Raw genomic sequence first — 27958 nt, forward strand, 5'->3', positions numbered from 1 at the left:
GCTGAGACCTAAACTCGGGTCCTTTTGAAGAGCAGTGTATATTCTTCACCACTGAGCTATGTCCTCGACCCTCAAAGCATATTATATCTCACACAGCCTTCTGAAGTTTGCTCTTTATTTACTCTTATATTGCCTGTAACTTGTCTATTTTCACTACTGTACAACAGACTATATTATAGTTGTTTCATGTAGCATCTGTTCAGAGTTACTCATCAGCCTGTCAATTCCCTATTTTCTTTCACCTTTCTGACCCACAGAAAGCCTTTATAACAAAGCATAAGTCTACCTAATTCAGCAAATTATCTTTGTGTGCGCTTGGTTCCTGATCCACTTAGTTTTGGCCTTAGGAAACTTGGAAATTTTTTTCCAGGTCACTGATGCTCTTGAGAAGATGTTTTTAAAATTTAACAGTATGTTCAGATGTCTTCCACCTGAGAGACAACTGAGGTGCATCACCTGGCACATGACTGAAGAAAGAATTCTGACGTTGCCTTTTCCACGATGAAAGTATATATGTATTTTACACACATGTGTATGTATTTCTCTTGCAACTGAAAGCATTGAAGAAATACGAAAATACTATTTCAGAAAAAAATAAAAACATTAAACAAAATGATCACAATTTAAATGAATGAAGATATCCATCACATTTATGTAAAAGGTATTTTTATTTTATTATGTAGGACAGTTAGACTTATGAAGCAGGAAGTAAAAAATCAAAAGTGTTCTGTACTTTATTATTATTTATATATTTATTTTTATTTTATATATCATATATTAATATATGATATTATATTACTGTACTATTTATATTATATATCAATAGTATGTTACACATTATGGTTTATTTATCATATAATAATATATGTATATAATATATAATAATATAAAATATAAAAGATTAAATACATAACAGATTATATATTATTTATTTACATATTAATATGTTTATTATTTTTTTAATAACAAAAAGGTCTTAGAAGCAAACCTTTTTATCTTTGTTTTTCAGATAGGTTGGTCTTCAGCTCACTATGTAAACAAGGATGACCTTGAACTTCTGATTCTCCTGCCTCCAGCTTCATAATGCTGGGATTCTAAGTGCGTGTCACCATATCTAGTTTGCGTGTTGCTGGGACTGTACCCGAGGTCTCATTCATGTAAGGCAAGCACTCCAACACCTGTCCCCCACCACCAGTCTACTAAATGGTTTTTAAATTAAAATAAAATTTATCATTTAATTTAAGTTTTTTACTTAGACTGCAATATGCAAGGAACAGTGCATGCTAAATGATTTATGAAGTTTGGAAACACACTAGAGACTCTAAGAAAACATCAAGTACTGGTGCTTGCTTGTATCTTTCCCCACCAGACTTCAGCAAGATCGGATGATCTCTTCCTATGACCTCTTCATCAGTATAGGAGAGTTAATGGGACTTTGGTAGTTAGTTTGGGGTCAGAGAGGAAGAGAATGTGTTTGCTGCCTTGCAATGGGGTCCATCTGGCTTCTCACATGATGGGGGCCTTCTTGGGGCCTCTGAGCATGTACAGGTCACTGGGTTTTCATGTCTGTTGTTTACATGGTAAGCATAGTGTCACGCAGCCTTACAAGTCAGATGAGTTTCTGTGGTATCAGGTCTGGTATTTTATTCTGGAACTAAGCAAATAACTTGAGATGTTAGGTACTGACATCTAGTTTTTAATGCCTATACTCATTTCTCCGAGAAAAGAAGAAAACAAAAATAATGAAAGGTGAAGGAGTTCAATGGGCAAATGTGTTATTTTATGGTGAGTCATTCAGAGGCTAATATAAAAGAAGGATTATCATATTGTGGCTCACAGAAAGCTGAAAATTCCTATTCATAGATGCTGCTCATTAATGCCAGAGGGAACTATGCTGAGTCTCACTATTAGACTCTGCTCTAAGCATCCTTCCCAAGCCAGTGTGACACATGGGAATGCCACAGCCATGTCATTATGACACCTTTGTTAATGAAGCTTCTCATAGAATGCTAGTTAGGAGTTCTGTCATCTGCCAGATAGGTCAATATTGTCTACCATAGAAAGCTATTATTATTAAGCAAAGCAATAACTCTGAACATATAGTAGGTCCTCAATAAATTCTTTGTATATTATTGTATATATTCTTGGAGGTATAGCTTAATTTTCTTTTAAGGGAGAGAGCATGAACATGTGTTGCAGAGGAACAAGTTACAATCAACCAGGACCCTGCTCATATCTCAGCTGGATTTTTGGAACCACAAGACTATATAGTATGGGCAAGAGATAAAAGTAGAACAGCCAGGTGCAGTGGCACAAACCTGTAATCCCAGCTCTTGGGGAGGCAGAGGCAGACAGATCTCTGTGAGTTTGAGGCCAGCCTGGTGTACAAAGCAAGTCAGGACAGCCAAGGCTACACAGAGAAACCCTGTCTCAAAAAACAGCAACCACAACAACAAAAAGAAAGAAAGAAAGAAAGAAAGAAAGGAAGGAAGGAAGGAAGGAAGGAAGGAAGGAAGGAAGAAAGAAAGAAAGAAAGAAAGAAAGAAAGAAAGAAAGAAAGAAAAGAGAGGTAGTACACATGCCCTCAATGGCTGTCAATCAAACGACCTGGGGATTGGCCCCAAGACACTTGTCGGTTTGGGTTACAGTCTGAACAAGAGAAGGATTTAAAATTCTCCAGCTGAATCCACTTCAACTCTTTTCTATATGTGTATGTGTGTACTTCAGGAAACCCGTTAGTAGCAGGTTTCTGTATAAACACTTGAAAGATCTTCAGTGTTAGTTAATGGGCAACAGCACCCCTACTAGATACTGCAGGCGAACAAATAAAAAGCCCAGTGATGGGTAGGAGTAACCCTTTTTGGAGTTGTTAGCCACTACGGTCCCATAGGTCCTCAAACATCAGAGACTACTATCCATGCTTTTGCTCACCCTCCAGAACCTGACAGTAAGATCCTGTTGCTGAAGACACCAGATGCTCATCAATCAAGCTGGTACTGACTCCATCCCAACAGTGCTGAGAGGTGCTATGCCCACTACTGAAAGAGTAAACTGATTATCACCCTTACACAGCTACAAAGTCTTTGAGCTATAATAACTTGGCCTGGTAGGACATACCCATTGGTACAATAGTGAGGAACTAACTTTCCGATTGGAAGTAACACCTGTGACACAAATTGAAATTCACAATGACACTATTATATGGCCAAGAACCTGTGGCTAGATAGGTCATAGGCCCTAGGAAAGAATCTACTACTATTTTTCTTCTAAGTAGGGATATTATTAAACTGATACCTTACAGAAGATTTGTGTATTTCTCTGCCCTGATTAAGAGAAGTTTCTTTTTGCAGTAGATAGTGATTAACACAGTAGACTCACAATACGCCATGATTCAGAGAATACGATACTGTAGAATGCTCCATCCTAAGTGAGGCGTTTATGTTACACCCTTCCTCCCAAAGGTCAGGGATCATTGTGGACCAGGTGGAAAGACCATGAGAGTCTGAGATGATGGATAACTCTAAGAAAACATGTTTTCTGGACAGAGCAAGGCAGTTGCACATATGAATTTACAGTGGTTGTGACAGACCTATGGACGCTAAAGCAGGACAAAATAACAGCACAGATAGGGAGAGTGAGCATGAAGGCCAGCTTAAGGGGGAAACTATTGGCAGCGGATACGTGTTGGAAGGACAGTCAGCTTTCTTTAAGGGTGCCTACTAAGTATAGTGGCACTTCGGAGGAGGGCGTGAGTCCCGCTGACTCTGGGTGAGAAGTCTTCTCGGAATGGGTGGTATCTGAGTTACATTTACACCTCCAAACAACAGAGGAGAGATGCCAAAGAAAAGGCAAACCCAAGCAGGGCATGAGGGCCCGTGACGCATTCCTGGCATAATGTGACTTTAGAGGGAGATGTGAGTTGAAAAAGAGGCGTTGCTGAGTCGGAGGTTACGTGAGCACTGCCCAGGAGTATGGTGGGCTGTGCTCCAGTGGCAGGCCACAAATCTGAAAGCATGTGGGCAGACACACTGGACTCGATGAGCTAAAAACAAACAAATAAACAAACAAAAAAGAAAACAAAATTGGGTGGAAAGAGAAAGGGGAGGTGAATGAGCGGAGAAGTGAATATGATAAAATTATATTGCATGGAAATCTCAAAAAACTAATACAAATTTAAAAAAAAACAGCATGTGATTTTTTAATGCCCTCAGAATTGAGAAACACTGCTTAATTTTTGTTATTTAATTTTTATTAAAAATTAAGCAAGTGAGACATAATCTATATTGCTCGTGTAACCTGTTTCATAAAGTCTTTAATTACCTTTATCCTCTCCAAAGCATGTTTGTTTTTTTTTGTTTGTTTGTTTGTTTGTTTTTCCTGGCCAGGGAACATAAATTATATTCGGGAAAACTAGGTTTGCCAGAACCTAGTTAGTACAATATAATCAGGCATATATACTCAACTAAAATTTTTAAAACATTTCTGCCCAAACACTGGGCATTTTTCTCTTTTCCTGAAAATAGATTCCCCCGCGCCCCCCCCCCCCCCCCCCCAGTATATTCTCCTTACGCTAACCACTGCTTCAGCAAACTCAGGCAGGAAGCCTGTCAGCAAAACCTTTCCATGCTAGAAGCAGCTGAACTTTGCAAACAGCACGCTGCCGCTCCCTCTCACCTGCAGTACTTCAGGGGCGTTCCTGAGAACTCACTTCCGTCGGACTCTGGCTCAGACCGGTTTTCAAAGTCAGAAATCTGGAACACAGACAAGCTGGCGTTCACGTAGCCAACCATACACCTGCGAATGTATGAGAGGATGCAGAGTGCATAATTACAACAGCGCTCATGCCCTTTACCTCCAACTCAGCAACGCCTCCTCTCCAATTCACTTCACCAGGAATGCGTCACGGGCCTTCATGCTTCTGCTTGGGTTCGCCTTTTCTTTGGAATCTCTACTCTTTTGTTTGGAGGTGTAAATGTAACTTATCCTTCAGTGATCAACTCAGACACTATCTGTTCAGAGAAGACTTCTCACCCAGAGTCAGCGTGGCTCACGCCCTCCTCTCTGAAGTGCCACTACTCTTAGATCAGGATTACTCTAGAGCTTGTACTGGTGTTGGTTGTATGCATGTGTCTTCCCTCCTGAACTGTAGGATGGTGGGGGAAGAGCAGATGTCTTAAGGTTTTATTTTAGGATCCAGCAGTTTTATGCACTGTTGAGATCCAGAAACATGGAATTTAGTTGACTTGGTGGGAGGAAAATGATATGTCAGAGATTCTGTTGCTCTTTCTGAACTGAATGAGTAGACTGTGAGTAACTCTAACAACCATTCTGTCAGCTTCCTTTTACAGCATTGTGCTTGGCTCATATTCACTCTATATAATTTTCAATTAAAAGTAACTTATTCATCATTATTGCTATTATTGTGTGAGTGTCTGTGTGTGGGGAAGACACACACACACACACATACACACACACGAGCGTACGTGTGTGTGTGTGTGTATGCACATGCCATGGTGCATCTAAGTGGGTCAGAGGACAACTTTGTGGGGTCAGTTCCCTCCTTCCATATTTACATAGATTTAGGGGATAGAACTCAGGTTGCAAGCCTTCTGTAGCAAACTTTTTTACTTGCTGAGTGATCTCACTGTCCCACCATATGTAATTAATTCTTTAAGTGAAAAGAAAATGCCCACCACATAGACTTACTTAGGGATTAAATGACACTCTGTGAGCAAAGCATACAATTCTATATTTAGCCAATAGTAAGCAAAACTGAGTTGGTGGTTATTCATTTTATGTACACTTTGTACTTTGAAGGTGAACACATACTATGAAATGAATGAAAACATGGTCTTTAGAATCACTTCATTATCGTGCCTGATGTGATTAACCTAAGCTACTAAATCTTAAGCCAAAACGATGACACAAACAATCCCGAAAGCACACGGCTTCTTCATAGCCTTCCCAGGAGGAACCGCCACCCTTACCATGGCCATTACAAAAATGAGTTGAGCTTAGAGAACCTACTTCTCCTTGAAATGATGAATGAATGACGTGTATAGAGCATGATCTGAAGACATGTTCGCCGCTTGGTGATTGTTGCTGCAGAGAGAGAGCCAGTGGTTTCCCCACACATAATTTAGTAGTCATCTTAGGCTGAGCCGTGGTCTGAACTGGCAAAAGCTGTACTGGTGTGGACTATCTATATCACTGCCTGTACTCTTATCTCACAAAGCAGTGCCAAGGCTTTGTGGAGATTAAAGCTGTTGTCTGTTGGCTCTGTTTAAAATTTCCATTGACAAAATCTAAATTCAAATAAAACACCTGTCTTATGAATGATATCCTCCATCCTTTACCCAAAGAGATTGGAAGAATAAATCTGGGAACCGATTTACTAAGCATATTTATGTAATGCCAGGCACAGACTCATGCTGAAAATGTGCCTCCAGTGGCTGGTTACTCACATGTACATAGAATAAGAAAACTGATATTGTTATCTTTTTTCCATAACATCTCAATCATCATAGGAGAAAGACCACTTATACTGAACTGTTTCGATAGTTCCCCAATTCTTTTTACAATGCAAAATCCTATTACTGTGACATCAAGTAGTTGATGGATTTAGGGAATTGAAATCTCGCATTTTATGGTTCAGGCAGTGATGTCTGTTTTTCAACTCATTGACTTATTGTCACAGCCGGAGCGCCACAAAGCGTAAGCAGATGCCATGCCTTTCCTCAGTTTGCTGGCATATGCTCTGCATACCACTACCATTTCCAGAGACAGACAGAGAGACAGAGAGACACAGAGACAAAGAGACAGAAAGAGAGAAACATAGAGATAGAAACAGAGACACAGAGACGCAGATGAATAAAACTTTCCTGCTGATGGGAGAATAATGAGGGCTATCACTAAAATCAGAGTACCAGGCAGATATCATCCAGAGTGGCTGCATTGTCCTCTACTATGGCCTCGTAAGGCTGCTCCCCTCAGGGGGAGGTGATCAAAGAGCAGGCCAATCAGATTGTGTCAGAGGCAGTCCCTCTTCCCATTACTATGTAACCCACTTTAGACACTAAACTGCCATGGATTACATCTGCGCAGTGGTTCTAGGTTATTTCCATCCCTGGTACTTGGTTGGAGTGCGGGTCTCTGGGAAGACCCCTGCGTTCAAATCTTCTGGTTCTGTTGCTCTCCTTGTGGGGTTCCTGTCCTCTCTATAACCTACTATTTCCCACTTCTTACATAAGATTCCATGCACTCTGCCCAACAGTTGGCCATAAAGTCTCAGCATCTGCTTTGATAGTACCACTGAATGAATATTTTAAAACAATAAATAATATTAATTTAAAGTGATCCTGAAGTAGGACTAAGTGAAGCAAGCAGATGACAAAATTTGGTTACATATTTTTGTTAGAAAACAAATATTTAAGCTCAGAAAAAGAGCAGAAAGGAAAGTGGGAATAGTTAAAAAGAGGAGGAAAGTAGAAAAATGTATGTAGTAATGGTGATATGAATAGAGGAATTACTAATAGCTCTTGAAGTGTATTTCATGTATAGGTTTTATTGTTCCAACTACACATGTGAACAATGTCTTATGTTTATAATTAAAAAAGAATTATTTTTAAATTCTAAAAAAAAAAAAAAAAAAAAGAGTACCAGGCAAAGAACGGTCTCTTGTAATTAGGAAGGAAGTTTTCTTAAAGGACTAGTAGGAAGCATTTCCAAGTAAGGAGACTTAGAAAATCTCTCCTAAAAGACACTGTTTGGCTCAGGACCCAAATTTATCTCTTTTTGAAATGTAACTTTTGAAAATGTCTCATGTCTTTAAAAGTGAGAATTCTCCTTTGGAAACATTGGTTCCTTATTGTTTTCAGTTCCTTAATGAACGAGTCAAGGGACACCACGTGACCATTGTCATCGTTATCAGGAGGAAGAGCAGAATCAGAAGTTGACTTTCAGGTTTGCCCATTTCAGATCAAACTCACTGCTGAGTGTCATTGAATAAGCTATAAAATGTGTCTCTGAGGTTTTAGGTATTGTGACAATACAGCCTGGGAATAGAAATTGAAGGTTGGAAATGCCGTGAGAAGTAAGATTGGGTTCACCTACTTAAAGGCAAATGTGTTTTATAATAAAGTGTCCCAAGCTAATATGATGAGTACAGAAGTCACTATAGGATTTACACATTTATGTTCTCTATTATTTAATACAATATGCTTGTGTCTAACTCAGCAAATGAACACAGAGTCCTTGATCAAGGCTCTAGCCCTTTATGACAGCACTGTTTCTGTGGAAAAACAGCTTTGATTTAGTAACTAACCATGGGCATCTGTTTTTTTTATGTATATGTCACATGGTAGTTCTGAGGCCCAGAGCATTCTGCATCCCTATCATGATCCTGAATCTTAATGCTTGCCCCAAATTCCCAAAGTTCCTTGTTAAGGACCCCATGTAAAGATACCCCAGAAGAGGAGGTGGCTTCTTCACCAAACAGTGAGCAGTGTGAAGTGTAGCTACAGATGATGAGGAAGAACACACGAAGAGGAAAGTGAAACCCTCGAAAGTCTTGTGCATGCAACATGTAGAAACTGTTTGCCTTGAACCACTTCTTTTCTTGACAGACCTGGCTAAGACAGACTGTCTTTCTGCCAGCAGCCTTGAACCCGTGACTACTGGGCATCCACACCAGGAAAGTGGCTCTACTTTTAATGGGCATGAAAAGAACATGAAAGATGTGATCCTTCTTTTTAAGCAGTCTGCAATCTGCTTAGGAACAGCACCAATAGGAGAGCCAGGAACAGCACTGGGCAGGAAGTGCCATAACAGGATGAGGGGCATGGGAACCAAAGTGCGCTAGGCATATGAGTGGAACTGTCATCTGTGGAGGAGCTTAGGTCACCCAAAGGAAAAGGGGAGGCGCTGATGTAACAGAGCTGTGGAGAGGCACAGTGATGGGCTCTGATTTAGGTTCAACTTAAATGGCAACTTGTCATTTCTACAGCTGGTTTAAGTCACAAGTAGGGGTTGACTATAGTTGCACATGGCATTGCAAAAGCTTACGACTTTCTAAGACTACAAAGTAGAGCTTCTACTTTGTAAGCATTTTTTATTTCTAGTACATTTTCAATTTGGAAAAAAAAAGAGCAGAGGAAGAAGAGAAAGAAAAAAGAAAACAATGGTAACAGAGAATTAAAAAAAATCACTGTAAAGTGCCTGTGATAACAGAGCTAACACTCATGAAGGAATACCACCCCCATGCACACACCACATATACACACCACACTACCCTACACACACACACACACACATACACATACACAAACACACTAATAATGGCCAGTGGAATTAGAGACAAGAGGCATAACCTAGAAATTTGCAGATAGCTCATAAAGAAAAATTTGCAAAGAAAATTCCCAGAGCTGGACAGATACTGTAATAAAATAGAACCAAGCGTTCTAATCACAAAGGCAAATTCTAATCACCAAGAACACTGTTTTAAGCAATGTACACTGCTAGAATTGTAAATCTTTGGTTCTCTATCAACTCTATAAATCTGTTCCCCATTCATTTTGAATCTCTAAAAATCAATTACAGGTTCTACCATATAGTGGAACTAGGGAAGGATCAAAATACTACTGAGGCTTAAACTCGGGAGGTTTGCAGTGAGATGAGCTAGAGCCATTTGGCGCCCTGGCGCTGAGAACAGACAGGTCTGTGTGGGTGTGGCTCTACCTCTGTGCGGGTTGTAGCAGTTGTGGTGGAGTTTAGTCCCTGCCTCGTTAATATTGCTCTGCTCTCCAGAGGGACGATAACAATACATGTTCCACTCGGAGTCATCCTGAGAACCAATTGAAGACTATCTCTGAAAGACGCTGCAGGAAGGAGAGCTTTTCCTGGGTAAGTCCGACAGAGCCTGTTGACAGTGGCTGTAGGTAGGAAGCAATGCCTGGGCAGCATAGGCCAAATCTTTAAGTCTCTGTTCTAGAGTTTGTATGCTCACTTCAAGTTGCTAGACAATGAGTGATAGACAATTAATGGCCCCATTGTTATTATAGAAGAAGACTTCCCAGACGGCTGGGCTGTGGGCCTTATCAAAACCCTCAATCAGCCATGCCTTAGTGAATTTGTGTGGGATTAATGACAAAACAACTGGATCCTGACCAGGTTGGCTCAGCTAAAGTGAGTTTCTCCATTTGCCTACAATGTCTAAAAGAGGAAATTAAATTGGCTCAGACTGTAAACCAGGGAACAGGATTGTTTCTATTAGGTGCCAGCTCATATAAGATGATTTTCTGGGATTCAAAGACCTTAGGCAGACAGCTAGAGTTATTAGATTATGACCTTAGGGACTGATAGTGTATGCTAAGACTTTTGGCAAAGAACAGAAATAAAAAGATAGGTGGCATGTTATGAGGATGATTAGGTTTCATCTGACTACATGTATTTTAGTCTGAACCTCAGAACATCGGGATGCATCTTAATTTGACTGTCCAAATATAGACAGCAGTCTGAAGATAGCTAGGGAAAAATAATCTTCATGCTATTGAATACCTTCTGGTTCTCAGGTACAGGGTCCCACATCCCCACGTAAACTTTACAGTCTCCATACCATGACAGTGTGAACCTCACGTAGGAATTATCTTTTTATAAATTCATAACATTTCCACAACTACATGTTATGCTAGGTCACACACATTGGGATCTCACACAGTTCTGAATTCAGAGTCGGCAGGAGTCAGAGGGTAGGGAAACCATAACTGTTGCTCTCACATTAGATACCATCCGAGGCTTGTCAGACTTGTTTGAGCTCCAACCCTTTGGTAAATAGGATGTGTTTTCTTTGGCTGAGAGTGTAGTGTTATAATTTCACTTCCCCTACCACAGGCCTTGTCTGGGCCTGTGTGCCTCATGCCCCAGTGTAGACGCCTCTCTCTGTTCCAGCACCATGCAATGGCTAAGCAATGGAAGTTTTGTAATCGTTTTACAGCACTTACTTTTGCCCGGCTTCTCCTTGGCCAGCACATGGTCCATATTTATAAGCATATACCAGGCGAGGGATAAAGTCAGACGTTATTGCTATGACAAATGCATTCGTAATAACAGAGAGAATCCCAATGCCTTCAAGAATTCCGTACCAAATTCCTATTTAAATAGAAGTGTGGTATTAGTTCTTTTACAGGTAGTAAGGATGAATACAACAAGGCTCCCGACCTGTGAAAGCCTTTTCGTACACCCTTTTAACTTTCCAATGCCTCTGACAAGGAGTTACCATTTTGTGTTTCCAAACAGTTTAGAATTGAAGGAATCGCTGTAGTTTCGTGCACATGCTAAAGTACTTGTTACATTTCTGCTGCTGGCTTACTGTCAGCATCAGACATAAGTCAAAGAATCCTGGCCGCCAAGACACTCACGTGCCAGCTGCTGAGAGAGGACAGAGCATCAAGTCCCTAACAGACCGGAAGCATCTCAGTGGTCATGACCCTTCCTCTCATCTTGCCAGACTGTCCCAAACCAATGCCCACTGCTTAAACACTCGCTTCATCTGGAGGGCAAGAGACCACTCTGAGCAAAATCGTCTGTGTCCATTTCCCAGCCGCAACCCACTGGCTGGTGCCAGCTCGCTCTGTTCTCAGCACTGGATGCAGACACGGATCAGACAGTCCTCGTCTCAGCAGCTCTCTAGAGCTCTGCATCGAACTCAGCTCAGCATTTCTAGGCAAAGACCAAAGCTCTTTTCTGCCACTAGAGAAACCAGGCTTTACTTCACGTGAGTCAGAACATTGAGGAAAGCTGGGGTGGGAGGTGGGTAAAGGGAAGAGGCAAATAGATCTGCTTTTAAAAGTGATGAATCAAAATTTTAGATTCTAAAGTCTTACAAACTAAGAATCTACCTAAGCACAAATCCATAAAACACTGGAAATCTAAAGCAATCTAGGTAGGCGGCTTTATTTCTTTATAATATTATTTAGAACTGACATGTTTTTGTTTTTTGTTTTTTGTTTTTTTTTTTGTTTTTTTATTTTCTCTCAAAAATGGATTGAATCAGCTTACATGAAACCTTGAGAATTCCTAAAGTGTATGGCTTTTTTTTTTTTTTTTTTTTTTTGTATTTATTTATTTAGAGACAGGGTCTTACTGTGTAGCTGTGGTGGGCCCGGAAACTTACTATATAAACCAAACAGGCTTTGAACTCACAGAGATCCACCTGCCATTGCCTCTCCAGTGCTGAGATCAAAGGTGTGTGCTTCCACATCAGGCAGGCTTTTAAATCTGACCTACAAGCTGTTTCCTGTCTTCCCAAAAGGATGCCTGAACCCAACTTACCTATGTCTTTGGCCCTTGAAGCCAAAGGCCTTCTCCACTGTGTAACAAACTTATAAGCATCAAGTCGGATTTCAATGATGTTATTCAGTAAGGCCAGAAGGGGTGCTAGGGGAAAAGCTGCCACGAAGATAGTTGTGAATCCGAACTGAAGGACTAGGGAGGAAAAGGAAGATAATGAAGAATGTTAGTTTCCCATCGCAGCTTCACAAAGACAGTAATGTGTCATTGTGTTGGGTCATTTCCCCAATCACTTAAGAGCTATAAACTGAAGGAACCTGTCTTTAAAAAGATGACCACAAGACTGGACAAGAGGTATCTCCTGGGCTTGAGAGCAATGGAATCTGAGGAGCCATAAGTTTACCTCAGACTCCAATACTCTCTAAATGTCACTTACTAAGGAATGGAACCAGAGCTTCTTGGCAGAAAGTTTGATTGTAGGTTGCGGCAGAAAAACACACAAGAATACTGGATTGTCTTGTGATGTAAGAAAATAAAGGTTCAACAAACGATGATGGGGGCACACCAACAGAACAAATGTGTAGGCACTGTCAATGGCCGAAGCTGGAATACTGGGCACAACAAAATCGTAGCAGCAATGGACCACGGCCCAAAGGTTGTCAAAGTCATCTCAACATTAAATACTGATAAATATGAACTGAAAACACATAGGGAATAAAGTGTGGCTCTTCTTCACAGTGAATTTAATTAATAAACATAGAAGGAATGGAGAGAAGAGAAAGCCACCATTAATTAAACTTTACATGGGAGAGTACTAAAGTTCGTAGGTGGAACACTAGAAATAGGGTATTTGCGTATTTCTAAAGTATCTCCTCACACAATACTTAAGATATGCCGACGTGGCACACCCTGATATGACAGGCCCTTTCCCCACAGTCGTTCCGCATGTGGTCCTCCTGGGTAGAAACTAGATCTCTGCTAGACTCCAAGTTTCATCAGCGATACGTCATTACCTTCTCCCTCTTTTACACTGTCCCTGTTTGGGCTCTGTCTCTCCCGACTTTCACCTCTTTTCCCCACTGGACTGCTGTCAGTCTTCACCAAGTCTTGGTTCTAGGCCAAATCATCTTCCTACAAGAAATGCTTCAGAAGGTTCTCAGGAACTACAGACCAAGGTCCCCCATTCTCCATGCCATTCAAAGATCTGAGTGATCCTTCTGTGGCAGTTTCTAAGCTTCAAGTTCAAACATCCATCATGTCCCAGAGTTTGAACAAAACAAAACAAAACAAAACAAAACAAAACAAAACAATCGTTTGCTCTGGCCACAATGGACCTGTGGTCTTGTAAATCAAACATACACTTAATGTCTGTATTGATCAACTGATGAAATGTGACTCCTCTTATAAGGTTAAGCTCAAAAATGCCCTCTTAGAGATTTAGGGCTGCATGGCCTCATCTGGCAGCCTCCACTATTGCTGAGAAACACAGAATGCACTTTATTTGCCTTCATGGCTTTGTTGCCCTTTTCTTTTGTTATACTGGGCTTTGTCAAAGTAGCAACGGGGGCCTCGTTATGTTTCTCTGTCCCACATGCACACTGCAGTGGTTTGTGTATGGAAGGGATTTGTTAGGTACTAAATAACGCTGGCTTGACAATGATGAAAGGCCTGGACAGCAAAGCAAGCTGGCCCATTGGGCGAAAGCAGAACTTGTGATAATGACTCTCAGAAACATAGATGTATGAGAACACTTCTTGAATCTAAGAAATGTAGAAAAATGTAGCTGATCTCACTAGTCACAGTAGCGTATAGAACGCCGTTGCTGTCCTGTCAGGAGCAAGATGCCCGCGTCAGCCCGCGTCAGCCCGAGTCAGCCCGCGTCAGCCCGCGTCAGCTCGCGTCAGATTAGATGGATGGTTTTAGTGCAGAAAGCAAGAATACCCCAAATGTTTAATGACGAGAAAGAAAAATATAAAATCATCAGTCTGTAGATGATGTGGGAGAACATATATAAGAGTTTTTTAAAAAGTCACCATGAATTATAATTGATGTGCTGGAGCGATGGCTTAGAGGTTAAAGGCTAGGCTAACAATCAAGATATCATTGATATTAGTTTCCAGAAGATTTAATTCATGCAAGGTCAACAAACAAGCCAATGATAACTTTATATAGTAGCAACATAACAGAAAAAAAAAAGAAAAGTAGAGCTCTGTATGTAGTTCTGTGGTAGAGTCTGTGCTTAAAATTCATGAGGCTCTGAGTTCAATCCTCAGAATTTAAAAACACAAAACAAAACCAAAAAAACCCCCAAACAAGGCAAAATAAAAAAACCCCAGACAGCCCCATTTCCTAAACAAACGAAAAACAAACAAACAAACAAACAGAAAAATTGTGAAAGCAACATTATTTGCCATTGCACTACAATTTATCAAGTCCTTAGTAACAAACTTAACCTGTGCAACACAAAGCTACACTAAAATAAAACTATTGAGAAAAATGCAGACAGACAAATGCAGGAATATGTCATATTCATCGATTGGAAAATATATATTCTTTTAGGGCTTTAACTAAACTCCAGCCAACACTGCAGTAAAAGTTGTTGTTGTTTTAAGCAGAAACTGGAAATGTCAATACGAAATAGGAACTAATTTTGAAGGAGAGCAAAGTTGAAACTTGTCCCTTTGAAGATATCATTCTGAGTGGGAAGATAAACCATCAACCGAGGAAAGATACTTGACTTGCAGCAGCTTTATCTGACATGTGACAGTCTGAATAGGAGATGTATGCATACATCTATGACTGCATATGTGGTATTCAGCTGTGTGGAACTAATTTGGGGGACTGTGGAGCCTTTACACCAGTAGTTCTCAGTTTTCCTAGTGCTGTGACCCTTTAATATCGTTCCTTGTGTTGTCGTGACACCAACTATAAAATTATTCTTTGTTGCTACTTCATAACAGTAATTTTGATAGTGTTATATACAGTGTTGTAAATATCTGATATGCAACCCCGTTGGGAACTACTGCTTTAAGCACTGGGGTATATCTGGAGGAAGTAGGTTATTGGGGGAAGCACGGTTAATATTTAGAGTGTGGTTCTGTTTCTAGCCCTTTGCTTCCTGTCTGGATGAGACGTAAGCTGTCATAGGCTGCTGCATCCACGGAGCTGTCTGCTCTGGAACATCTTTCCTGGCATGATGGACTATCCCTTGCATCAGGAACTAAAACAAATCTCTCCTTCAGTGAGTTTTTCCTTGACAGACATTTTGTCACAGTAATGAGAAAATCAACTAACACAGGACTCATATCTATAAAATGTAAACAGTGGCCACAGATCACTAAGAAAAAAATGCCCCCTCCCAGATACTGGCTAATCATGGGTCTGGATGGAAATTCGAAGAGAATATCCAAATGGTCATAAGCTGATGGAAGGTATTTAGTGTTATTAGTTGCCATAAACTTTCAGATTAACACCATGGTAAGAGGCTATTATATACCAAGTAGAGCATTTCAAAAAGCCTTAAATTTAGTGAGCTTTAGTGAGTATGTGGACATATAAAGCAGCACAACTCTCTTCACCTACCCTTAGAACAGGATGCCTTTGTGCCCGAGAAAGTGGGTGTGGTGCATCACTTATAAAAATCGCTAGGCTGCATTTGGCCTGGAGGCAAGTTTGCCAGCCTCTTACCTGTGCAGAGACAGCTGCTTTTGCGTGTAAATCTGTGAAAATCTATCCATATACTTGAGATTTACACACTTTAAAAAAATCACTCTGTATTGTAATTCAGTAAGTTATAGTATTTAATAATACAATAAATCCAGGAAGGAAAAATCAAAAAACCAAAAGGAAGCAGATAGAATTCCTGTGTCTGTTTGTGATGTGCCTCATGTTGTTCCAAGCTGCAGTGATGTCTCGGGAGCTGCAGCATTCTATCCACATAAATGCTTTTTTCAGGGGGCATTATCGTTCATTTCCTTCTTTATGGGGAGAGTCTATTAAGAGACTCAAAATGGTGATTTCTCTTAATGAATTGCCTTTATTAAGTTTTATTATTAATGCCCACATTGATTTCTTTTTCAAGTGGTATCATTCTGCCGTTGCATAATTGAAACTCTAAAAATATCAATAGGTGCTTAGGACATAGGCAATCTAAGAAACATTGAGCATCAATTCTACTGCTCTTTTAATTTTCAAATTCTTCCAGCCAGGATTACTTTCTTCAGAAGTAATTCATCTTGTCCAGCTCTACTCTGATTTCACCTCCACACTGTAAAGCTTAAACAGAAGATTTTCTCTATATAAATATATATATATGAACATATATTATGTATATGTAGATGCACACACATTTATAAAGTGCAGCCTACAAGAAATCATTATTATTTTCTCCCCAGATACATACTGAGACTAACAAGTATGATTCTAAAGAAAACTGGCTCCTTAACTAAGTATAGCCCAGGTGAAATGTTCCTTGCTTCCTGCCACTTTCCTCCCATAACAGAAATGGTTGCCCTGATGTACTTCCCATGAGTCATGTTACGGTAACTTTGACACTTCTTGCACTACACTTTCTGTCTCCGGCTCTTCCCCATTAGCCTATGTACCCTTGAAAGCTGAGCACCCTGTCATGTTCCCTTTTTGTGTCTCTAGTGCCAAATGTAGTGATTCCTTGGTACTGAGTAAAGCTTAACAGATGTCAGCTGGATGTGGGTCAATCATGTTGAGTGATGACTTTTCTTTCTGTTTTTTTTTTCCCACTGAATTTCCCAACATTTATTTTCCTGTCTATTCAGTTCCATAATATGGCAGTGGAGGATGCGGGGGACACAGTGGGAGAGAGACTATCCAGGACCTAGAACATGCTAAGAAATATCTATACTTACAGGTTACAACTTCAGCTCCTTCTGGTGGTTCAAGGAGCAAGATACAACAATATTATGAAGACTTTGAAATGACTGTCCTCTGAACTTTGCTCATTTGTGGTGCCTGGGAATCTTAATCAAGGCCTTGTACATTCTAGATAAGCACAGAGCCACTGAGCCCCAAGCCTGTCTTGGAATGTTTTAAGATGTTTTCCCTTACACTTGTTGCTTTGGAATGCCCTCACTCTAGAATGCCTGTGAGTGAATGGCCAGATGATAACAAATGTGCAGTTAGTTGACTATTGCTGGAGATCAAGGCTTGCATTTAAAATTAAGGGGCAAAGCACATTTCCATACTCATTTCCAGGTATTCATCGAAGAGGCCATAGGCATTCATCGGCTGAAGATTGTAGTCCTTTTCCCACTGTGGGAAATTTATTTTCCTTTCAGTCCCGTGTTCTTGTCGGACTTTTCTTCTAGTCCACCAGTTCTGAATTAACCTGGGTGACAAAATCAATGTCTTAGAAAAACACACGATTGTTCATAAGCCTTAAGTAATGATAAAGAAGAGAGTGTAAGCATTTGGAACTACAGTTAAAAACCAGTTCATGCAGGTGGGAAGCTATGTCAGGGATTAGAAAGAATTCTGAATACCTGATGCATTTCTATTAGCGAGTAGATAGAATGGCTGACGAGCTTATTTGATCATCCATGAAATGGTCTCATGTTCAGAAGTAGACAGGTAGAAGAGTGAGGGGACCATGAGTTGACCTGGCACCAAGGCAACCTCCTGAACATTCAGGAGTGGGAAGGTCCAGTTTACATGGCTTAACTCTGTACCCATTAGCATTCCTATAACACGAGTGGCCAGCATCAGTACTCCAGGGACCCAGGTGCCTCCAATTCCTTACGAGAAGGCTCAGCTGCTTGAGACTCGAGCTTGACGTGGTCTCTAAATCCTGTGGGATGGATCTCGCTCTGACACTCGAGGCTGCGCCTCTTAGCCCTCAGCAGCATGCGGGAGAACATTGTACAATATGAAGGGAGGTGGAGAGAACGCCACATGGGGGGCAGGTCTGTGGCTGGGGCGTTCCAGGAAAAGGTGACAAGTTTTGTGTATTTCTGGGAATGGAAATATTAAAAGTGGAGAAAAAAAAAAGAGGGGCAGCTATCAGACACACTCTGCCCACCTCATGGCTCACTGGCTGACATTTCAACTAAAGTCCATTAAATATTCCATAAAGTAGAACATCAGACTTCCGTTTTTATGTTAACCTTCAGGAGTCTTACAGAAAACATTGGACACCTGGAGGGAGATTTTAAAACTTGAATCTAAGAATAGAAAAGTGTTGCCCTTGCTTCTGACAGGGCCCCAAGAGGAGAGGTTTCTCAACCAGCGAGTCCCAGGAACCTGCTGTACTGAGCAGTCCCAAGTCCTGCAGGGCTGGACCCTTCCCAGAGTCCCAGCTGACATGGAAACCAGCTGCTGTGGAATCGCATCAGACACAGAAAGGCTGCTGATCTAGATATCCTTAAGGCCTCAATGAGCAGAAGTGGATGTCACAGCAAAGTTCAAGGTCATCTTTGCAGAGATGACCCAAGATTCTGTCCATTGTTATCAACCAGAAATCACGGGGGTGATGTTTTACTGGTGGAAATACACTCTTTTGAATCTCTGACATTTTTCTCCTTTTCTAACTTGCCTTTTTGCTGTAGTCTGAACTTACAGTACCTTCGTTTCTTCGTTTGCTTTAAATTAGTGTTCTGACTTGTCATGGGAATAGGGGAATAAAGAGTATATGAATAGATAAATAGCTGAGGACCTGTAATACTGGAACCCAGAGAGTCAAAGACATCATTAGAGCATGCTACATGCACACACCCAGACTATGCTCACAGGCATCATAAAGAACATTGAGTCAGTTCTCTTTAAGGGTGACTGCTGGTGGGGCCCGCCACGATTCAGGGGATGTCCCCACACCCAAGAGTGTTTGGGAAGCATGATAGGCTTAAAAACACAAAACAACAACAACGTCAAAAAAAACCAAAACAGGACACATACTTTTTTTTTTTGATAGGTAGGGAGATGGGGATGGATCTGGGAGGAGTTGGGAGAGGAGGGTGAAATGACTAAAATATATTGCATCAAATTCTCAAAAAATTGATAAAAAATTTAAAAAAAGAACATTTTACTTTCATTTGTATGAGTTGTGCTAAACATAGAAGAGCCAATGTTCATTATTTTTTTAATTAAAATTTTATTGTGTTTGTGTCTACGTGTGTGTAAACCGTGTGCCATGGCACACAACACAAAGGTCAGAGGGCAACTTTGGGTCTGTGTTTTCTTTTCATCTTCATGTGGGTCTGAGAGGACCCACTGCTTCCTGTTTTTATGACTGCATTTGAGTCTGCGTGTGACACACTGGTTTAACTGAATCCATAATGCCTGCACTCAGAAATGCCAATCAGGAGCCACACTGCCTCTCCATGAGACAGCCACGGTACTCACGGGTAGCCAAGTTCCATGAAGTTATTCCAGGTCTGCTTTAGCACCATTATAATGCCCATTTGCATGCAGAGATCAATAAGGCATCCGCTAGGGTGGCACTGTGAGACAAGCAGACATGGAGATCCAACAATCAATGAACAGAAGATTGTCAGGCTTCTCCTCTGCACAAAGTTGCCTTGAGGCTGCTTGATAGGAAACTGTAGGAAACAAGGAAGGTGGGGAGTACTGACCTCTTCCAGCCTCCATCTGTTTATCAATCTCAAGTAGGCACCTGGGTGTCCTGTAAATCTTCAACACAGAAGCAACACGTTAGCGCTGTGTAGGTTTTTAGGCTTTCAGCGAACACCACATTCAGCTTAGTGCATCCTCTAAAGTAAATGATGGGAGCCCTCAAGGATCAAAGAAGGAATAAAGAAACCCTCCAGAACCGCCATTACCTGAGCTGCAGGAATTCTCCAAGGAGCAGCTCTCTTTTTTCCTTCCTGCCCAGCTGCTAAGGGCAAGGGACCATTCTTGCCGTGCCCTGTGGCTTTGAGCATTTCTGCTGAACATCAAGTGGCCCGGCCTGTGTAAGCATTCCTGCACTTTTGATCTTTTGAGTACCAGCAGTGTTGGCTTTGTTATTGCCATGGTAGTTCCTTGTTACTGGCGTAGCTAAACAGGAAACAAGGGGCACTGCACCCATCTCCATCATAGAACTGGACTCATGGCCTTGCACTGCCTCCTGTCTCCTCAGAGGGGATGGGTAGGAATCATCCTTACCACGAAACAGGGATTCCTTCCCAGATTCTCATCTCTGCTGGATTTCAAGTCACCTAGAAAGCTCTGACTTCTCATTTCTACCCCTTCCCTATTTTGATGTCCTGTGAAGTCAGGGACCCTGGCTACCCTGCAGCTTGCATTTCCTTATGTCACATACTAACATAGGTATGACACCCTGCCTTGTTTCAGGTGAGATGCAAGTCAAAAGCTTTCAACCTATGTTTGCACACATAAACTATTTTTCTCTACTTATCTGTTCGATACCGAGGCACGGGTATTTTTGAGTAGACTATTTCCCGGGAAGTGAGGTGCTTTTGCAGTTTGAGAAGGAAAGGTGGTGGCTGATCTTCTCTTTGGCCGGTGGGATCTGAGTGATGTATCACCACTAGGGCTAGGGGGGATGGGGCACAGGGAAGAGTGCTCCTTACCTCCCGAGGAAGAATGCGATGTAAAATGTGGAGCTGTTCAGATTGACAAACTGAAAAAGAAACATTTTCAGGGTAAAGCTGTTCTCCCACTCGGATTCTGTGCGAGGCTGTTCTGTGGGCAAAAGGGAGCAGGGTTTGAGAGCCTGGGCAGGACCCTGTCTTATCTCCTGCTCTCCCCTCCCCCACATGGAGTTAGAGGGTCTCCAGCAGGCACAGGAGGCTCTAGTTGGCCAGCAGTTGATGTGCTCTGGGACAGACCATGCAGGAGCTAGACCTTCAGCTTAAAGGTCAGCCCGAACAACAGTGTTGCCTCCAGGGGCTACAGGCATGTCTGATGGAACTCCATGTCCAGACTGTTCTGTGGTTACAGGGTATCTGGAGAGGCTGGATGAGGGACAGCCAGGCAGAAAGTGCCTCACCCTCAAGTCTGGCTCCTTACAGTCTCTTTATTTTGACCAAGTTTCTATCAGTTGAGTAGGGCACGCATAGAGTCAGACCCTGCTCCGAAGCTCGTATGGATCCCTTGTCTCACTCAGCTCCTTGATCTCATGTCGTGTGGGGGAACTGCGAACTCCAGGACTCTGGGTGTGTTTGCCTCCTAGGTTTTACCCTCATCTAATTGTTTTATTCTCACAGACAAAAACCAAAGGATGGCCCCTTCTTTAGAACTATCCCCATGTTTCACCATCCATGGCACACATCTCTGACTTTAGTCAGCGGCCAACTCGAAGCTCATCATATTTTGACTTTCGTATTACAAATGTCCTTTGGACACTATGGTGTGAACCAAAATATAGAACTAGTTGCCCATGAGGTCACGCCTCCAACTTTATGTCTCATGTCTGGTGCATTTATCCTTCCCAAAGAGCTGACTCCTAAGCTGAAGCAAGGTCGAAGAAAATGTATTTAAGGCAGAAGTGTTTTCTGTTTCCACAGACCCTGAGCTTCTAATTGCATTATTTAACATTTCACCCCATCAATTCCTTTTCCACAACTTAAACTCAAAATGCTTCCTGGGCACATAACTGAGAAGGGAAAAGGGGGAGAAAGAACCTAAGGTTTAAAATGACTGGAACATCAGCATTACAACAAGCCTGTGGTGCTGTAGGGGGAAAAACAGCAAACACTTCTCCATGGGCTTAATTTCACCCTAACAGCTGAGTTCCTAGTTACATGTAAAGGATTTCTCAGTTGTCAGCTGGCTGGATTCTCATTTGTTTCAAACATGACATCCTGGCCATCTTCTATCCAGTTGCCCCTGGACACAGCCTGGCAACAGGCAATTTCCTCTACAGTTAACCACTTTCCTTCCTGGTAAAGGCATAGTGTTGATGGAAGATGACAACGACATTAAAGGAGACAGAGTACATTATCCAGCCCAGCATAGGACACATCAACACAATAAACGGATTCTGTGGTAGAATGACTATTCTACAAAAACTACTTCAAACTTTGTCCCCTTGGACAAGCCACATACAGGAATACATTAAAGGAAGCCACCTGTGGGAGCATGTGACTTTTTCACTGGCTCTACAACAGTCACTATCGGATTCATAAAATTAAAGCTATTTCTATTCTATACCTTGAAGAATGTAGTGATGTACAGCTTGTAGCTGGTTATCAGAGCATTCTGGTGTATTCTGAGGCCAAAGAAAGGTTCTTAGAGACAGTTTGTCTACATGAACGTATTTCTGTAAATGTCAGTTATCACTGCCTGACTACATCCTGATTTAAAGGATTACTAGTCATCACAATGACTAACTTTTAAAACTTGACAGTTTTGCAGAGACTTTTTTTTAGAAATAAAGTCCCAGCATGTCTCAGACTCCTAAGCTAAAGACTATTCTTCTGCTTCAGCCTCCTGAGCCACCACTGTCTTGCGGAACCCACTTATAATTCTAAAATGTAGGTAGCAGCTAATGAATACTTTTGAAACAATGCTGGACACTCCTTGCATGGGTACTTTTGCGATGGTGTTTTCTGTGTGCACAAAAGGGAAAACCCCTACTTTGAATTTCATATGCTTATGACACATAAGGGATATGGCAGGTTTGGAAAATACAGACTGAAAAGACCTTACTTTTCTGATGAAAGGAACTGGTGTAATTCTCAATAAAGAGGGTATTTCTTTCTTTTTAAAAATACAATGTTGTTATTAGCTCAGAATGTAACGTATGCATTTATTGTATTTTGATCATATTCATCCCTGCTTCTCCCCCTTAGTCCTCCCAGATCCACCCTCCCCCCTGTCCCAACTTCATGCTCTCTTTATTAAAAGTAACCCACTGAGTTCAATTTGTGTCACCCATAAACTGATGGGTATGGAGCCACCAACTGGAGAGAGGCTGGCCTACAGGGGCCATGATGGGGCTGTTCTCTCCCCAGCGGGGTCTGAGAAAGGAAGTTTAGATGCTGTTTAGACCCCAGGCTGCAGCAGAAGGCTTTCACTTACCTAGGTTTGTCAGAAGAAGTGCGACCTTTTCATAGAGCTGTAAAATAAATTCCACACCTTTAACAAACAAACTCTAGATGGTCTAGAGCCTATCGTTATAAAGAAAATAGGCCATCAAGTCATGAGTCAAACTCTTTTTCCTTATGTTTCCAACAATGGAAGCATTCTGAGCAACTGCACACTTCCAGGAATAATCAGAACTGGGCAAGGTCTTCCTTTATGGTCTTTTAAATCTTGCTTCTTGTTTTAGGGTTTATAAACCTGTGGCAATGAGGCTCACTGCCACTAATTACCAGTTTCCTAAGTGAGGTTGAGCATACACCACATTCCTGAGTCGGCAAGTGAATGCAAGCATCCTTATTGGTTTCTAAGGTAAGGTTCTGCTGTCTTACTGTTGTGGAATGCTGGGGATTCTACCTTACAGTACTCATAAGTGCTGGAGTGAGTAGGCGTCGTGGAAGACCTCCAGAGAATGCAGTTTCTCCATTAGTACGCTGAATGCATCCTTGATTCACATAGTACCTGGTCAATGAATGTCCGTCAAAAGGAATGGAAGGTGTGTGTGTGTGTTTGCACATGTGTGTGCACATACAGGTATAGAGTGTAGTTCAGACAAATATAGCCATCAGGGATTTTTCCAGAGAGGATAGAAAGTGAGAGAATAAAACACTGCTTTCTCTGAGAAGAAAGATGATACATGAAAATAAGATTATATTAATAGGCTGAACAGTATGAAAACTAAGATCACATAGATAGAAGTACTTAAAACATATTGTTTGAAAGTCCCCTGGATGCCAGCACTCTCTTTGACTTAATCTGTGTCGCCTCACCTCTCCTTCAGTCTATTACTTTCCTTACAGATAGGTGGGATGGGTTCGGACTTGTTGACATTAATGTCTTTCCTAATTTCTGAATCCTCTTCCCCAGCATCTTATCTTACTGCAGAGCCAGACCAAACAATTACACTGAATGACTCCAAGCGTCCAGCCATGGCTACTTGCTCTATTGAGGCATGGTTTTTCTACCAAAGATATAATTATTAAAGACATAAGATTAACTTTTGTGTACGGAAACTCCAGACTCATGGAGTCCACTGTTAAAAGAGATTGGTATAATTACAGCAAGAAACTATGCGGGATAGATTAGTCATATTCTTTGACCATAAAAACAAAATCCCTGTAAATAAGAGATTAGAATAGATGCTCTAGTAAACCTTATTTTAGTGTTACAAAGCATTTATCATTAATGCTTACTTACATGATTGTCAAAGAATATTAAATTTGTTTGGCAAAATGTTTTCCTGAAAAGTATAATTTTTATTCTCAGTTTATTCTTTATCTCTTTCACATCACCATTGTTCAAATAGACCAATTTGTAACACTTAAATCAAAGGTCTCTAGAGCTTGTGATATGCCAGTCACCTGGGTATGAACACTGGAAAAACTTGTATTTGGTAAGGGGAACAGGGACTATCTCTGGCATTAACTCAGTGGCTGGCTCTTTGACTCCCCCCACCCCGGGGGGAGGAGCAGACTAGTTGGGTCACAGAGGAGGACATTGCAGCCAGTCCTGGTGAGACCTGATAAGCTAAGGTCAGATGGAAGAGGAGGAGGACCTTCGCTCTCAGTGGACTTAGAGAGGGGCATGGGAGGAGATGAAGGAGGGAGGGTGGGATTGAGAGGGAATGTGGGGGGGCTACAGCTGAGATATAAAGTAAATAAACTGTAATTAATGTAAAAATTTTTATTTTAATATTTTTTATTTTTAAATAATTTTATACAAAAAAATAAAAATTTAATATAAAAAATAAACATGCACTCCAACCAAGATCCATTCATGGATATAACCTAGAGCCCCTCTGCTCAGATGTAGCCCAAGTGGGTTCCCTAGTAAAGGGAACAGGGACTGTTTCTGACATGAACTCAGTGGCTGGCTCTTTGACCACATCCTCTGAGGGAGGAGCAGCCTTGCCAGGCCACAGAGGAGGACCTTGCAGCCAGTCCTGATGAGACCTGATAAGCTAGGGTCAGATGGAAGGAGAGGAGGACCTCCCCTATCAGTGGACTTACAGAGGGGCATGGGAGATGAGGGAGGGAGGGTGGGATTGGGAGGAAATGAGGGAGGGGGCTACAGCTGGGATACAAAGCGAATAAAATTGTAATTAATAGAAAAAATAAAAATTTAATAAAAAATAAACATGCAGATATGATTTATATTAACTTTTTGAAAAACTGTACATGCACAAGAGAAGGATCCATAGAATCAGTGAAAAAAATATAGAGAGAAGCTCATTGTTAAATAAGGGACCCTGAGGTAAGTGATTTTTGTAAAATGGCTAATTTCTTATCAGGCCATTGAGATATTAAAAAGATGAATGGTTTATTCTGATAAAGTCTGTAGAAAAAATTTAGTTTCTAAACTTAATGAAACTCATTATTTTTTCCTGTTTGATTTAATCCTTTATTTTATATAATGCAATTCCTTGCCTTTTTATTACTTGTAATCTAAAATCCATTTTATTTAGTCTTGCTTTATTTTGGATCCCATTTGGATGAAATATTTGATATATCTTCATTTTCACATTAGGGGTGAAGTGAATTTCTTGCAAGAAATATACAGTTGGGTCTCATTATATTATCTATTCTGTCACTCTGTCTTTTAACTGGAGTTCTTAACTGTTACATGTAAGTTAACTATCCACAGAGTAGGTCTTTCCTTAGCCATTTTAAAACTTTTTAAAGTAATTCTAGGGCAGATGCTGTAAATTATGGTTGTTAATATCTGTAACTGATACAACACTTTTAGATTTTAAAGTTATTTCTAAAATATGATAGCTATAAATACTTCTAATTTGATTGTATCAGTCTGATCAATGCTTGTGAATTTTCCCTCATTTACATAATATTTTCTGGTGTACTCTATTTTGTATTAATATTGTGTTTTCTACTGTTAAAAGCATGGTGAAATATCTGATTCACATATAGGTGAATACAAAGGATTTTCACAACCTTTACCCTCCTCTCTTTTGGTTTATTAGTGAGCAAGCATGGTATCAAGATGTCAGTTGGTCAATAGTGTAGCAGAACATAGTGTGATAAAGAGAAATGCCTATCCCCTTCACTCTTCTTTGAAATTATCATTATTTTTCTATTATCTATCTATCTATCTATCTATCTATCTATCTATCTATCTATCTATCTATCTATTTATCATCTATTTAGCTTTCCAAGATAGGGTTTCTCTGTGTAGTCCTGGCTGTTCTGGAACTCGCTCTGTAGACCAGGCTGGTCTCCAACTCAGGGATCCACCAGTCTCTGCCTCCTGAGTGTTGGGATTAAAGGTGTGCTCCACCATCATCCTGCTCTTTTTTTAGATGTGTGTGTATAATACTATTTTTCAAGACACTGAATAAAAGGCAAATCAGTAAACATGTTTAATCAGTCATCCAGAGGCATCAGAGTGTTAGGATTCAGAGAACATGGTAAAACAATATAAAATCTTTTTTTGTTTTTTTTTTTTTTTAGATAGAGAGTTCCTCTGAGTAGCCTTGGCTGTTCTGAACTTGCTTTGTAGACCAGGCTGGCCTCAAACTCACAGAGAGTCACCTGCCTCTGACTCCCTGGGTGCTGGGATTATAGGCATGCACCACCACACTTGGCATAAATTCTATTTTTAAGTGCATATTATACAAAGGCAAATACACATCACAAGATCTTGAAAATAAGCATCACATATAAATTTGCTTCTTTGGTTAAGATTAGACAAATTCAGCAAAAAGTCAGAAACAGAATATGTTCTTTAAAATAACTACACAAAGTTTCAAGTAAATGTAAAAACCAATTTATACAAAGTTTCAAATAAATATTAAAACAATCTATCCATTAAGAATTTTATAGTCAATTAATAGAAAGTGTTACTAATTACCATCTAAATGTTGATTTTTTTTATTATTATTTTGAAAGGCCATACTAGCCAAAATTTAAGTGGTCCAAACCAATTTAGATAGCTGTTAAAAAATAACTATTTTACTGGGTCATAAAAATATCTTAAATTGAGTATTTTCAGAAGTCAATAGAGAATTTAGTTTTGCAGTGCTCTAGGCTGTGCTCGGTTGTGTTCCAGCCATTAGCTGGCCATCCATTATGCTGTACTTGCTTCCAAAGGACTTAAGTTATTATGTTTTTCTATTCTGATGAAAACTGTTCCAAACTACATTACACACTTGGCTACTCTCATAATGGAACTCATGAAGCTGCAGGGCAAATGACAGGAGTGTAAATGCAGTGCCGGGCTGGGAGAGAGAGCTGAGAGGGTCAGGCAATTGGCCACTGAAGGAAAGTCCTCGATGTGGCTCCTTTGGGATTTCTATGTGTGCTTTCTCTTTTCTTTTCCTTCTTCTTTCCTTTCTTTCTTTTCCTCCCTCCTTTCCTTTTTTCTTCCTTCCTTCTCTCTCTCTCTTTCTTTCTTTCTCCTTTCCTCCCTTCTTTCTTCTCTTTCTTCCTTTCTTTTTTTCTGTTTCTTTCATTCTTTTTCCTTGCTATGGCTTGCCATTGCCTTTTTATTTTTTATATAATTACAGTTTATTTACTTTGTATCCCAGCTGTAGCCCTCTCCCTCATTTCTTCCCAATCCCACCCTCCCTCCCTCATCTCCTCCCTGC

General features: G+C 40.7%; 1 protein-coding gene across 6 annotated transcripts in view; it reads right to left on the reverse strand.

Moving 5' to 3' along the window:
* Ano4 (anoctamin 4) overlaps nt 1-27958 on the reverse strand; it is a 400373-nt gene that overhangs the window by 8974 nt on the left and 363441 nt on the right. For all 6 annotated transcript variants that reach the window (XM_060377883.1, XM_060377881.1, XM_060377882.1 and 3 more), the window contains 8 exons: nt 23299-23335; nt 20847-20958; nt 19887-19944; nt 19657-19754; nt 17505-17647; nt 12328-12480; nt 10998-11145; nt 4675-4794 (listed from right to left, as the gene is read on the reverse strand). In XM_060377883.1, coding sequence (XP_060233866.1) covers nt 4675-4794; nt 10998-11145; nt 12328-12480; nt 17505-17647; nt 19657-19754; nt 19887-19944; nt 20847-20958; nt 23299-23335 — 869 coding nt within the window. The remainder of the gene's footprint in view (nt 1-4674; nt 4795-10997; nt 11146-12327; nt 12481-17504; nt 17648-19656; nt 19755-19886; nt 19945-20846; nt 20959-23298; nt 23336-27958) is intronic.

This window comes from Meriones unguiculatus, chromosome 2 (genome assembly GCF_030254825.1).
Source record: "Meriones unguiculatus strain TT.TT164.6M chromosome 2, Bangor_MerUng_6.1, whole genome shotgun sequence".
Taxonomy (NCBI): Eukaryota; Metazoa; Chordata; class Mammalia; order Rodentia; family Muridae; genus Meriones; species Meriones unguiculatus.